This window comes from Gallinula chloropus (assembly GCF_964237585.1).
Source record: "Gallinula chloropus genome assembly, chromosome: 34".
NCBI classification, from domain to species: domain Eukaryota; kingdom Metazoa; phylum Chordata; class Aves; order Gruiformes; family Rallidae; genus Gallinula; species Gallinula chloropus.
The window spans coordinates 479,669-493,453 of record NC_140119.1 but is presented as its reverse complement, the minus strand read 5'-3'; the positions used below and the strand labels follow the sequence as shown (position 1 = coordinate 493,453).

Below are 13,785 nucleotides of genomic sequence, written 5' to 3'. Positions count from 1 at the left end.
TCCAGTTGCTGAGCTGCTCTCCATCTTCTCTCAGCAGCCATGGGCAACCAGAGAGGTACCAGATGACTGGAGACTTGCTCATGTGATGCCCATCTATACTAAAAATCCTGGGCAAGATCCAGGGATCTCCAGGCCTATTAGACTGACCTCAGTGCCAGGGAAGATTATGGGGCAAGTCATCCTGTGGGTAATCAGAGAGCAAATATATGACAACCAGGGGATCAGGCCCAGCCAGCACAGGTTCACGAAGGGAAATTCATGCTTCTAGAGGTGATGAAGTAGTGTTGAGGTTTATTTTCACAAAGCAAGCCCTGGCAGAAGATGTGCAGTTGGTATAGAGCGGGAGACAGACAGAGAGACAGAGACACCCATGCTGGAGCAGGTTTTCTTGGGTTGGGGGGGCTTGTGACTCCCTGGAGGACCAGGCTGGAGCAGTCTGGGCTTGAGAGACTGAGAGACATTCTATGATGTCACGTCTGCACCCCGCAGCAGTGACCCACGCTGGGGCAGCTGAGGAAGAGCCGAAGCCCCGTGGGAAAGGACTCAGGTTGGAGAAGTTCCTAGAGGACTGTCTGCCGTGGGTGGGACCCCAGGGTGCAGCAGGGGGAGGGGGTGAGGAATGAATGCCCCCCTATTGAGATGGAAAACAGCTGGTGAGGAACTGACCAAAACTCCCATTGCTCCCAACACCCTGCGCCATCCTGGGGGGAAGAAGGGAGAGCAATCCTGAGTGAAGTGAAGTCTGCTGAGAGGAGGGGGGTGAGGGAGGTGTAAGATTTAGTTGTACTTACTATCTGACTCAGGTGTCCCTGGGTATGTAGTGTGGTGTAATTAATTAGTTTTCTTTCCTTTATTCTGTGTTGACTCTCTTTTGCCTGTGACACTAATTGCAGAATGATCTCTCCCTCTCCTTTCCTTGTACTGAGTCCTCCCCAGCTCAGAGCTTCCATCCCACCAGGGAGTCAATTATCTTGTTCTCACGCTCTGCAAACCAGGAGGGACACGATGCATCAGGAGCCTTTAGTTCCCTTTCTGCTTGAATCCCTGGGACACTTCAGAAAGAGTGGAGCCTTCAGGGGCTGCTGGAGACTCATCATCAGAGCAGACGTCACCTCCACATGACAAGGGCTACAGGTTTGTGCTGGATGTGATGAGGGTGGGTGAAATCTGGGTGGTACTAGCCAAGCTGTGGGGTCTTTGTACAGGTGACACGAGAGCATAGAGAGCAGAGTCTCAGCCTTGCTCCCTCCTGCCTGTGCTTCCACCCCAGCTCCCCTCTTCTCCCAGAAACCCCCAAACTCCTGGCACTGCACCCTAAGATCCAAGAGACAGCTGCTGGACGCTCTCCCACCTTGACTGGGTGGGTGATCTTTTGGGTCATGTTGTCTGTGCCCTTCGACCTTCACAGGGATATTTTAGGTTCCTTTTGTTCTGGTCGTTCTTTAGATTGTTTTCCTTGCTGCTGTTCGTGTTCTCCCACTCTCAGAGTTATCACCATGTAGGTTTGTTCTCCAGCTCTCAGCTTTCTCAGTTCCATGCAGTGTAGAGGTCTGGGAGTATCAGTTCCTCTGAGTAGCTTTTGGGAAACTCTCAGAACATCCTGCCCCACACATCCTGCCCCATAGATCCTGCCCCTTGTTTGGCACTGCTGGAACACCTGCATTCCAGCCCCAGAGGTGGGTGTGACACACTGAGAGGGAGCTGAAGCTGAAGGCAGGACACACGTGCTGGAAACACAGCTTTAAGCAGCAGAGACATTGTCAGGCAGCTCACTTGTGCTCCTTCATCCTAATGACTTCTAGGCATCGTCTGCTAGGCAAGGAGCTGACATTCTTTAGGAGGTCTCACCTTCACCAGGCCTGACCGTCTGCTTGATCTACCCCACTGGGCTTGTGTGGTCTCCCTGCAGAGAGGCATGGCTCTCATGTAGTGTCCCAGGGAGTGCTGCTCCATCACTCGTGGGCTGCCAGTCTCCTCTGCTGTTCCTTTGTTTCTTTCAGAGAGGGGCCGTGTTCTGCCTCCTCCATCAAGTTTCCACCTTGGGGCTGGAAAAAGAAGAGGTCCTAGGTCTGCCCTCTGCCTGGCTTGTCCTAAGAGGATTTCTACACCTCAAACTAGTGCACAACCCGTGGCAGTAGAAAGACTCCATGGCAGCACGTGGGCAGAGGTCTCCTGCCTCTCAAAGAACATCCAGATAGGACTGAGAAATCAAGCAAATGGCTTGGGACTGGCTGAGGTAGCAGGATGTCTGTGAACAACGGAGTGGCTTTGCTCAGAAAAATGTGGTGTCATATTCCTTTGTGTTTTCCTCCTTAGGAAAATGCCCCCAGGTCCAGAAGAAGAAAATGTCCAACAGCAGCTCCATCAGTCAGTTCCTGCTTCTGGCACTGGGAGAAACACGGGAGCTGCAGCTCCTGCACTTCTGGCTCTTCATGGGCATCTACCTGACTGCTCTCCTGGGCAATGGCCTCATCATCATCACCATAGCCTGTGACCACCACCTCCACACCCCCATGTACTTCTTCCTCCTCAACCTCTCTGTCACTGATCTGGGCTGCATCTCCACCACTGTCCCTAAAGCCATGGCTAACTTGCTGATGGAAGTCAGGGCTATTTCCTACACAGGATGTGTTTCTCAGGTCCTTTTCTTTTTCTTTCTAATGTCAGCAGAGTTCTTTCTTCTCACTGTCATGGCCTATGACCGCTACGTTGCCATCTGCCACCCCCTGCGCTACGGGACCCTTCTGGGCAGCAGAACTTGTGTCCACATGGCAGCAGCTGCCTGGGGCAGTGGGTTTCTCTATGCTGTGCTGCACACAGCCAACACATTTTCACTGCCCCTCTGCCATGGCAATGCTGTGAACCAATTCTTCTGTGAAGTTCCTCAGCTTCTCAAGCTCTCCTGCTCAGACACCCACCTCAGGGAAGCTTCTCTTCTCATTGCTAGTGCCTCTTTATTCTTTGGGTGTTTTGTGTTCATCGTGGTGTCCTATGTGCAGATCTTCAGGGCTGTGCTGAGGATCCCCTCGCAGCAGGGACGGCACAAAGCCTTTTCCACCTGCCTCCCTCACCTGGCCGTGGTCTCCTTGTTTATCAGCACTGGTATTTTTGCATGTCTGAAGCCCCCCTCCATCTCCTCCCCAGCCCTGGACTTGCTGGTGGCAGTTCTGTACTCAGTGGTGCCTCCAGCAGTGAACCCCCTCATCTACAGCATGAGGAACGTGGAACTCATGAGTGGAGTTTGGAGAGTGAGGAATAAATCCCTTACCTACCTCTCTGGCTTCACCTTGGGACCCTGTAAATGAATTTCCACGCTCTCCCTGTATTTAAACATTAAAAATGACCCAGCATTAACATTTCAGTCTGGTATTTTTTCCTCTGACACCTTCTCTGGAGCTACAGCTGAGGCTCCTCTGTATGGAATCCTTGCACAGCAGGTCTTTGAAAGAGCTTGCCTCTCTAGCAGGATTTCCATCAGGAAAGGGAATCTCCTCAGGGCATTGCCCAAAGGCTTCAGGCTTTTTCCAGAAGCACTCTCAAGCCCATGCCCAAGGAACAGACTCAAAACCCCCTGATGCTTCGCTTGTTTGTCCAACAGACACAGTGGGGTGAGATCAGGGTCCCAGTGAGGTGTTCCAGGTACTGAGGAACAGCTCAGGTGTTCTATCTTGTGGGCAGCACCCACACGTTGTGAATGGGCTCCAACTGACCTGCCTGGAGCTCTCCAGGCTGCGACAGGGCTGGTGGCAGAGGATTGTTTTTCAGGAAGGACTCAGGGGCTGACAGAAGAGCACAGGGGAGCTGCAGTGATATCATGTTCCAAGAGGTCAGGAGTGAACGGAGCCCAGTGGACGTGGGGCTGTCAGAGGTGAAGTGACCCAGAGATGAAGGGCTAAATCTGGGTGTGAACCCCCAAGCAGTTTCTGCAAGCCCAGGGGACTCTGCAGACACAGGGACAGGAGCCTGCTGAGGGATTCCTGTTCCCATCACTGGACTTCTACAGGCTGGATCCCAGTGCAGCACCCAAACATGTCTTACAAAACCAGTGAGATCACCCTGCACGGCCACAGACGAGCTGCTGTGGGAGGCACTGAGTGGCATTCATATCCCTGAGCTGGGTTTGCTTCCCAGCCTGAGCAGCATGTCCCTTGCAGAGTCCTCCTGAGCCCAGGACCCACAACCCTCTTGCTCTGCAGAGTAGCACTGCCAGTGCAAGGGTGGAGGAGAAGATGGGAAAGGGATGTAGGAATGGCCAACCAGGCCATCACAGAGGAGCATCACGGTTAGGAAAGGCTCTCTGGGGAGATGAGATGTCCTGGGAGAGGAATAGGACACCGTATATGTACGTGCAGGGAAGAACCAGCAAGAGAAACCCTTGGCTGTGGGTGCCAGCTTGGGACAGGCTGCCCTGCCCCGAGGTGAGATCTGCCAGAGGAGCTCCAGGGCAAGGGCTCTGTGCCAGGTTGGAAGAACCAGGGTGTGTGGGCACTCTGTGAGTTTCCATCCTCATGGTGACCAGAGAGTAACCTCAGCTGGTGATGAGCAAAAGCCTCCCCATTTTGCTGGGCACTGGACTACCACTGGACCCTGTGGGGTGACAGGACACATCCAAGGGGGTCAATGACATGGGACGTCTGTATCTTCTCACTTTGTCATCCTGAAATTGCTCCCTCTGATTTCCTGCTCCAATCAGCATTCAGGGAGTCACACATCAATGTTCTGGAGGAGTTTCATCACCCACAGCCCTCAGCAGCTTCTACTAAACCTCCAGGAATCTTCATTCCTGCCATGGCCCTCCACACTCAGTGCCTTTCCCCTGGAAGCTTGTTAGTGTGCAGCCACTATCATCAGTTTATTCTTGCCTCTCAACTCAGACTAAGTTAGGAACTCTGGGGATATGTATTAAAAGTAGGAGGGGAAATACACATCCTCCTGAGTCCTTGGGGTGTCAGGACACTGTCACACTGTGCACTGAAACTTGCCTTTCGGGTATTTCCACCTGCCCTGAGGAAACCGACTGTGTCTCAGGGCCCCTTCTAAGCAGACTCTCTGGCCATGTGTCCTGTCCTTTGCTTTTGGGATTTACTCCACCCCCTTACAGTTTTTTACTCAGAGTTGGGGAATGTGTTTTATTTCTTTTATAACTTTTTTCAAAATGAGGAAGAATTCTGTTTCTATTCCCAGCCAGTCCTCAGGGGAAACGGGGTGGGAATTGCAGCAAAGGGGCTGCAACATTCAGCTGCAGACTCAGAGCAGAAGCCTGATGGAGGAAAAGCGTGCAACTCCCAAACATCCCTTGGAGACATGGTGGGGTTGGGGAGGTGTAAAGGTGTCTAGGCAGTGTGGGAACTCAGGGAGACAGCTGTTATGACCTTTCCACACCTCCTTAGGAGATCCTCTGGTTCTATTTTAGTTGGAGAAAGCTCCTGTCACTTCTGTAAATTGAAAAACTAAAAAGCCTGAAAATATTTAAAAACCCTTTTTTTTTTTAATTAAGTGCTCATTGAAATCTTCCACTTTAATTAGAGTCCTGAAACTTCTCCAATTATCTTCACAAGTGTGGGAAACCCTGAAGAAAATGATGGGAAGACACACAGCTCGTTAGGGCTCTTTCAATTTTAATGAGCCCCGTGGTGTATTTGGTGCTGGTTCCATGAACTGTGAGGAGATTGAAGCATCTCTCCAAGAGTGAAGGTCAGAAGAAAAAGCTCAAGTGTTAATTAGAGTGTTAATTGGCCCCACTGAGGCCCATTACTGAGAAAGCCTCTCTCCTCAGGGATGGGTTAGAGCAGAGAAGTGGAGGCTGTGATTTAAGGTAGACTGAGGCAGTGTGCAGGTGGAGCTGATGCTGAGTAAAGCCTTGATGTATTTTATCAAGCAGAAGAGCCAGTCCCACAGAAGTGGGATTCTGCCCCCTGCACTGCCTCAGGGCTCTTCCTGGGCCAGTGTCACATGGGGTGTGTGATGCAGCGTGTGGTACAAGGGTACCACAGCTCCCAGCATCCTGAGGGGGTGCAAGGAAACAATGAGGCCCCAGTTCTGTGAGATTAGTATGTGTGGTGGTTTAGACCTGGGTGGAGGCCAGACGCCCACCAAAGTCGATCTATCACTCCCCTTGAAGCGTGACCAGATCTCAAAGCACCTTCCCCCACCCCTCCCTTCTTTACAGACTTTATTTTAGTCAGGATTTTGCTCCCTTCTCTGGTGGCAGATGCAGCTGCTTGTGTTTCTCTTTCTCCTGTATGTGATTCCCAGAGGCGCTGTGACCATCACCAATTGGCCCGGCCTTAGTCAGCAGCAACTCCAGCCTTGAATCAGCCAATGTTTACTCTCTGGGGTCTGCAGAGAGTTTTGGGCTGCTTCTTACAGCACCCATTTTCTGCAGCCCCCATTCTCTCAAACAGCCTCACCCCTAATTTACCCCCAAATTCTATTAATTTTTCCCAGAATTCTCATAATTTTTCCACAAATTCCTTAATTATCTTTTAAATTTCCTTAATTTACCCCAAAATTCCCTCATATTTTCCACAAATTCCTTCATTTCCCCCCAAATTCCTTTATATTCCTCCAAAACCCTCTAATTTTTCCAGCTGGGACAGTGGTGGAGTCCAGAGGGGCTTCAAGACACCCGGGGGGTCCCTGCGCCTCCTCTACAAGGCCTCTGGCTTTGACTTCAGCAGCACCCACATATTCTGGGCTCACCAGGCCGCCGGTAATGGGCTGGAGTGGGTCACACACATTAGTAACGATGGTAGCAGCACCGACTACGGGTCATCGGTCAAGGGCTGGTTCACCATCTCCAAGGACAACTCCCAGAGCACGGTGATGCTGCAGATGAACAGCCTCAGGGATGGTGACACGGCCACCTACTACTGGTGGTGGCCTTGACCCCATCCCTGTATCCCCACCTCCCTGGAGAACCGGTTTGTCCCATTTTCAATCTCTTTTAAGTCAACTTGGAGTGTTTCTGGCCAAAATCTCCCCCAGTTTCCTTCAGAACCCAACTGTGGGGCCAACCGACCCCTTGAAGGAAATCTTGGCGGCACAAGAACAGGCTGTCCCAGGCTGTGGGAAGAGGAGTCGGCCAGGAAGGAAGCCAGCTTGGCTGAGGACAGAGATACAGGAAGTTGCCTCCACGTCCGTGTCCTCATCCATCAAGGGGAGAAAGTCTGGGCTGAGCCTTTACCATGGCTCCAGGGGTTAAGGTTTGGGTTGGGGTTTGGGGCAAACACGGCCGAGCCATGAGGGGAATGGTCAAAGGACGCAGCCATGACCATTCCACCCCAACCCTCAACTGGTCACCCCAACCCTCCACTGGTCACGCCAGCCATCTGCCCTTGGAGCGACGCGTGGCCCAGCTTTGTCGTCCTGCCCCCAGCTCGGCCTCCTCCAGCTCTGTCCCAGTTCTGGGTCGCTGGGTGCTGGGAGAGAAGAGGGGCTGCTCAGACCAAGTGCTGTGCTTGGGGGGGGCTTTGACCCAGAGGTTCACTCCCTTTCCCATCTTCTTACCGTGGCTTTTACATGGCCTCTGGGCAGCTGGCAGGCTTGGGGACTCATCCTGAATCCTGGAAAAGCCAGAATCAAAGCCTCAGCAGGCCCCCAGCTGACCCTCACCCCCCGGGCAAGGGGCTGGGGGCATTTGGGGTGCCAGGGCCAGCTCCTCTTGGTCTCCCAGGCGACGCCAGGCACTGACTTTGCCCAGGTGGCGGCACATGGTTGGCTGCCCCTTGCGCCGTCACCTCTCGGCACTGTGATGTCATCACACGTCACACTCACCCTCCACTATAACTTGGGGTGTGGCGGCTGTGGGGCTGCCAGAAGGCCAGGAGCAGCCGTGGCAGCAGGAGCCATGGCTGGGTAGCGCTGCAGCCACAGCTGGAGCAGCCGCCGGCAGAGACACCGCTCCAGGCGCACCCGGCAGACACACAGCCGGAGAAGGGGGAGGCAGCCAGCTGCCAGCCACAGGCAGCAACGCCAAGGGAGGCCATGGAAATGGGGGCCTGTCCCCAGGCGTTGTGGGATGTCCTGGGGCTGCGGGCGGTGGGCGACGCAAGGGTGGCCGGGCAGCAGGGAGCGAGGCAGGGGACTCATAGATTCCCTTTTTACCCAGGGCGCCGCTCTGTCCTGCGCTGCTGCACCCCCATGCAGAGGAGGAGGAGGAAGGCACTGTAAGTGCAGCGCCCGCAGTCTCCTGCAAATAATTTGACTAGTAAAGGCTGAGGGAAAGAAGGAATTCAGGACCTCAGCCTTGTCCTCATCCCTTGTCACTCCTGTTCCCCCTGCGTCCAGTCAGGGCTGGAGATTCCCCTTGACCCTCCTGTTCCTGTTCATCTCCCTAGAGAAGGACTTTGATTCTCTGGTACAGAACTGGCCAGGCTGAGTCCCAGTTGGGCTTCAGCCCTTCTGACTTTCTCCCCATGTGATCTCCCCACATACGGCCGGTCAGGTAAGGCCCAGTCAGCAAGGCGGCCGGTCAGGCAAGGAGACCGGTCAACATGGCGGCCAGTAAGGCAAGGAGACCGGTCTACATGGTGGCTGGTCAGGCAAGGTATCAGGTCAGGTAGGCAGCTGGTCAGGCAGGGAGGCCGGTAACCAAGGTAGTTGGTCAGGCAGGTGTATGATCAGGCAAGGTGGCCAGTGAGGCAGGGAGGCCGGTCAAACAAGGTGTCTGGTCAGGCAGACGGCAGGTCAGGCAAGGCGATCGGTCGCTGAGGCGGCCGGTCAGTGACGGTGGCCAGTGAGGCAGGTGGCCGGTCAGTGAGGCAGCCAGTCACTAAGGCAGCAGGTCACTCAGGTGGCCGGTTGGGCAAGGCGGCCGGTCAGGCCAGGCAGCCAGTGTGCATGGTGGCCACCTGACCCGCCACCTGACGTGACCTGTCACCTCCCCTGACCCACCGTGAACAGCACCTATGGAGACAGCTCAAAGGTTTTCTGGCAAACTAAAGCCCTCAGAGCCACAATGCTAGGGGCTGCTTGTGGGCTGCCTGGGGAGGTTTCAGGCCAGCTATGTCTTTCAGTCCTGGCTCCTTTGGTTTGGGAGTTATTGCTGGACGTTCGGCATGTTTTCAAGGGAGCACTTCTGAGGCCGTGAACAGCAACTACAGAGAGAGCTCGAAGGTTTCCTGGCAAACAAAAGCCCTAAGAGCCGCCTACCTGACCTGAACGGCGGCCTTGCCTGACCTGACCAGCTGCCTTGACCGACTGGCCGCCTGACCTGACCTGCATGGCCGCCTGAACCGACCGGCCGCCTTGTCCAACTTGATAGGCCGCCTGCCCGACCGGCCGCCTGAACTGACCGGCTGCCTTACCCGAGCTGACCAGCTGTGCGATCTGACTGGTCCCCCTGTCCTACGGGCCGCCTGACCTGACCTGACTGGCCGCCTGAGCTGACCGGCCACCTTGCCCAACTGGCCACTTGACCTTAGCTGACAGGCCTCCTGACCTGACCAGCCGCCATGCCCGACCAGCCTCCTTGACCGACCTGACAGGCCAACTGACCATCCGCCTCTCCCAACCTGACCGGCCGCCTGCCCGACCTGCCCGGCCGCCCGACCCACCAGACTGTCCACTGCCCGACCAGCCTCCTGACCTGACCGGGCTCCTTGCCCGACCTGACCGGCCGCGTACCCGACCGGCCACCCTACCTGACCAGCCACCTCGCCCGACCTGACCGGCCGCCTGACCTGACCTGACCCAACTGGCGGCCTGACCTGACCGGCCGTCTTGCCTGACCTGACCGGCTACGCGATCTGACCGGCCACCTGCCCGAACTGACTGGCCGTGTGACCCGACCGTCCACCTGAACTGATTGGCTGCCTTGCACGACGTGACCGGCTGCCTCCCTGACTGGCTGCCTGGCCTGAACTGACCAGCCACCTGACCTAACCACCCGCCTCGCCCGACCTGACCACCCGCCTGCCCGACCGGGCCGCCTGACCTCACCTGACCGGCCACCTGACCTGACCGCCCGCCCGAACTGACTGGCCGCCTGCCCCACCTTACCGGACGCCTGCCTGACCTGACCAGCCTCCTTGCCCAACATTACCGTCCGCCTGACCAACCCGCTGCCTTCCAGACCTGATCGTCCGCCTGAGTGACCGGCTGCCTGTCCTGACCGGCCACCTGACCTGACTGGCTGCCTTGCTCTTCTTACTGGCCTCCTACCCGACTGGCTACCTGACCTGACCTGACCAGCCGCCTGACCTGACAGGCCTCCTTGCCCGCCTTGCCAGACCAGCCACCTGACGTGACCGGCCGCCATGCCTGACTCGATGCCTGACCTGACCTGACCGGCCTCCTGACCTGACAGGCCGCCTGCCTGACCAACGGCCCGACCTGTCCGGCCATCTTGCCCAACCTGACTGGCTGCCTGCCCGACCTGCTGCCTGACCTGACAGGACTCCTTGCCTGACCTGACTGGCCGCGTGATCTGGCCTGCCGCCTGCCAGAATTGACCGGCTGCCTTGCCCGACCAGCCGCCTGACCTGACCGGCCACCTCGCCCGACCTGACCTTCCACCTGACCTGACCAGCCGCCTGACCTGACCTGATCTGACTGGCCACCTTACCCGAATTGACCAGACGCCTGCCCGACCTGACGCCTTGCCCGACCTGACCGGCCACCTGCCCGACCGGCATCCTGACCTCACCGGTCGCCTTGCCCGACCTGACATGCCGCCTGCCCGACCAGCTGACTCACCTGAGCAGCTGCCTTGCCCGACTGGCCGCCTGACCTGACCTGACTTTCCACGTGACCTAGCAGTCCGCCTTGCCTGACCGGCCACATGACCTGACATGACCAGACACCTGACCTGACTGGCCGCCTTGCCCGACCGGCCACCTTGCCTGACCTGACCGGCCGCCTGACCAGCCGCCTTGCCCAACCTGATCGGCTGCCTACCTGACCGGCCGCCTGACCTGACCTGATCTGACCAGCCACCTTACCCGAATTGACCAGATGCCTGCCCGACCAGCCGCCACACGTGACCGTACAACTCTCCCGACCTGACTGGCCACCTGACCTGACCTGACTGGCTGCCTGACCTGACCGGCTGCCTCACCTGACCTGTCCGGACCGGCCACCTTGCCCGAACGGACCAGCTGCCTGACCTGACCTGACCTAACCTGACCGGACGCCTGACCTGCCCATCCTCTTGACCTGACCGGCCGCCTGACCTGACTTGACTTGACCGGCCGCTTGACCTTTCCGGCCACCTTGCTGGACCAGCCGCCCCACCTGACCGGCCGCCTTCCTGACCTGAACGGCCGCCTGACCTGACTGGCCTCTCTGACCGGCTGCCTTTCCCGAACAGCCGCCTGACCTGACCTGACCAGCTGCTTGACCTGACCGGCCACCTTGCCTGACAGGCTGCCTCCCCGACTAGCCGCCTGCCTGATCTGACCGGTCGTCTTCCTTTACCTGACTGGCCACCTGACCGACCAACCACCTGACCTGACCTGACCTGACTGGCCCACTCCCTGACTGGCCACCTGACATGACCTGACCTGACCTGCCGCCTGACCTGTCCAGATGCCTGACCTGAACTGACGTGACCGGCCGCCTGACCTGATAGGCTGCCTTGCCAGACTTGAATGGCCGACTACCTGACTGGCCGCCCGACGTGACTGGCCGCCTTCCCAGACTTGTCTGGTCGCCTGCCTGACCGGCTGCACTACCTGACCGGCTGCCTTGCCGGACCGACCAGCTGGCCTGACCAGCCGTCTTCTCTGACCTGACTGGCCACCTGTCCAACAGACGGCCCAACCTGACCAGCCACCTAGCTCGACGTGACCGGCCTCCTGCCCGATCGGCCCCACGACGTGACGAGCCTCCTTCCTGATTGGCTGCCTGACCTGACCAGCTGCCTTTCCTGACTGGCCGCCTTGCCCGACACAACCGGCTGCATATCCAACTGTCCGCATTCCCCGACCGGCCGCCTGCCTGACCGGCAGCCTGACCTGACCGGATGCCTAACCTGACCTGGCCAGAATGGCCACCTGACCTGACCGTCTGCCTTGCCTGACCTGACCGGTCGCATGCCCGACCAGCCTCCTTGACCGACCTGACAGGCCAACTGACCATCCGCCTCTCCCAACCTGACCGGCCGCCTGCCCGACCTGCCCGGCCGCCCGACCCACCAGACTGTCCACTGCCCGACCAGCCTCCTGACCTGACCGGGCTCCTTGCCCGACCTGACCGGCCGCGTACCCAACCGGCCACCCTACCTGACCAGCCACCTCGCCCGACCTGACCGGCCGCCTGACCTGACCTGACCCAACTGGCGGCCTGACCTGACCGGCCGTCTTGCCTGACCTGACCGGCTACGCGATCTGACCGGCCACCTGCCCGAACTGACTGGCCGTGTGACCCGACCGTCCACCTGAACTGATTGGCTGCCTTGCACGACGTGACCGGCTGCCTCCCTGACTGGCTGCCTGGCCTGAACTGACCAGCCACCTGACCTAACCACCCGCCTCGCCCGACCTGACCACCCGCCTGCCCGACCGGGCCGCCTGACCTCACCTGACCGGCCACCTGACCTGACCGCCCGCCCGAACTGACTGGCCGCCTGCCCCACCTTACCGGACGCCTGCCTGACCTGACCAGCCTCCTTGCCCAACATTACCGTCCGCCTGACCAACCCGCTGCCTTCCCGACCTGATCGTCCGCCTGAGTGACCGGCTGCCTGTCCTGACCGGCCACCTGACCTGACTGGCTGCCTTGCTCTTCTTACTGGCCTCCTACCCGACTGGCTACCTGACCTGACCTGACCAGCCGCCTGACCTGACAGGCCTCCTTGCCCGCCTTGCCAGACCAGCCACCTGACGTGACCGGCCGCCATGCCTGACTCGATGCCTGACCTGACCTGACCGGCCTCCTGACCTGACAGGCCGCCTGCCTGACCAACGGCCCGACCTGTCCGGCCATCTTGCCCAACCTGACTGGCTGCCTGCCCGACCTGCTGCCTGACCTGACAGGACTCCTTGCCTGACCTGACTGGCCGCGTGATCTGGCCTGCCGCCTGCCAGAATTGACCGGCTGCCTTGCCCGACCAGCCGCCTGACCTGACCGGCCACCTCGCCCGACCTGACCTTCCACCTGACCTGACCAGCCGCCTGACCTGACCTGATCTGACTGGCCACCTTACCCGAATTGACCAGACGCCTGCCCGACCTGACGCCTTGCCCGACCTGACCGGCCACCTGCCCGACCGGCATCCTGACCTCACCGGTCGCCTTGCCCGACCTGACATGCCGCCTGCCCGACCAGCTGACTCACCTGAGCGGCTGCCTTGCCCGACTGGCCGCCTGACCTGACCTGACTTTCCACGTGACCTAGCAGTCCGCCTTGCCTGACCGGCCACATGACCTGACATGACCAGACACCTGACCTGACTGGCCGCCTTGCCCGACCGGCCACCTTGCCTGACCTGACCGGCCGCCTGACCAGCCGCCTTGCCCAACCTGATCGGCTGCCTACCTGACCGGACGCCTAACCTGACCTGACCTGACCGGCCGCCTGACCTGACCTGATCTGACCAGCCACCTTACCCGAATTGACCAGATGCCTGCCCGACCAGCCGCCACACGTGACCGTACAACTCTCCCGACCTGACTGGCCACCTGACCTGACCAGCCGCCTGACCTGACCTGACCTGACTGGCTGCCTGACCTGACCGGCTGCCTCACCTGACCTGTCCGGACCAGCCACCTTGCCCGAACGGACCAGCTGCCTGACCTGACCTGACCTAACCTGACCGGACGCCTGACCTGCCCATCCGCTTGA

At 58.4% G+C, this 13,785-nt stretch overlaps 1 protein-coding gene across 1 annotated transcript in view; it reads left to right on the top strand.

The window, feature by feature from the left end:
• Positions 1–2,498: 2,498 nt before the first annotated feature.
• The window catches only part of LOC311202995 (olfactory receptor 14A16-like), a gene marked incomplete at its 3' end in the record, with an annotated part of 43,761 nt that continues 32,474 nt past the window's right edge, over positions 2,499–13,785 (top strand). Inside the window, exon 1 of the mRNA XM_084277633.1 lies at positions 2,499–3,248. Coding sequence (XP_084133759.1) covers positions 2,514–3,248 — 735 coding nt within the window. The 5' untranslated portion in view covers positions 2,499–2,513. The remainder of the gene's footprint in view (positions 3,249–13,785) is intronic.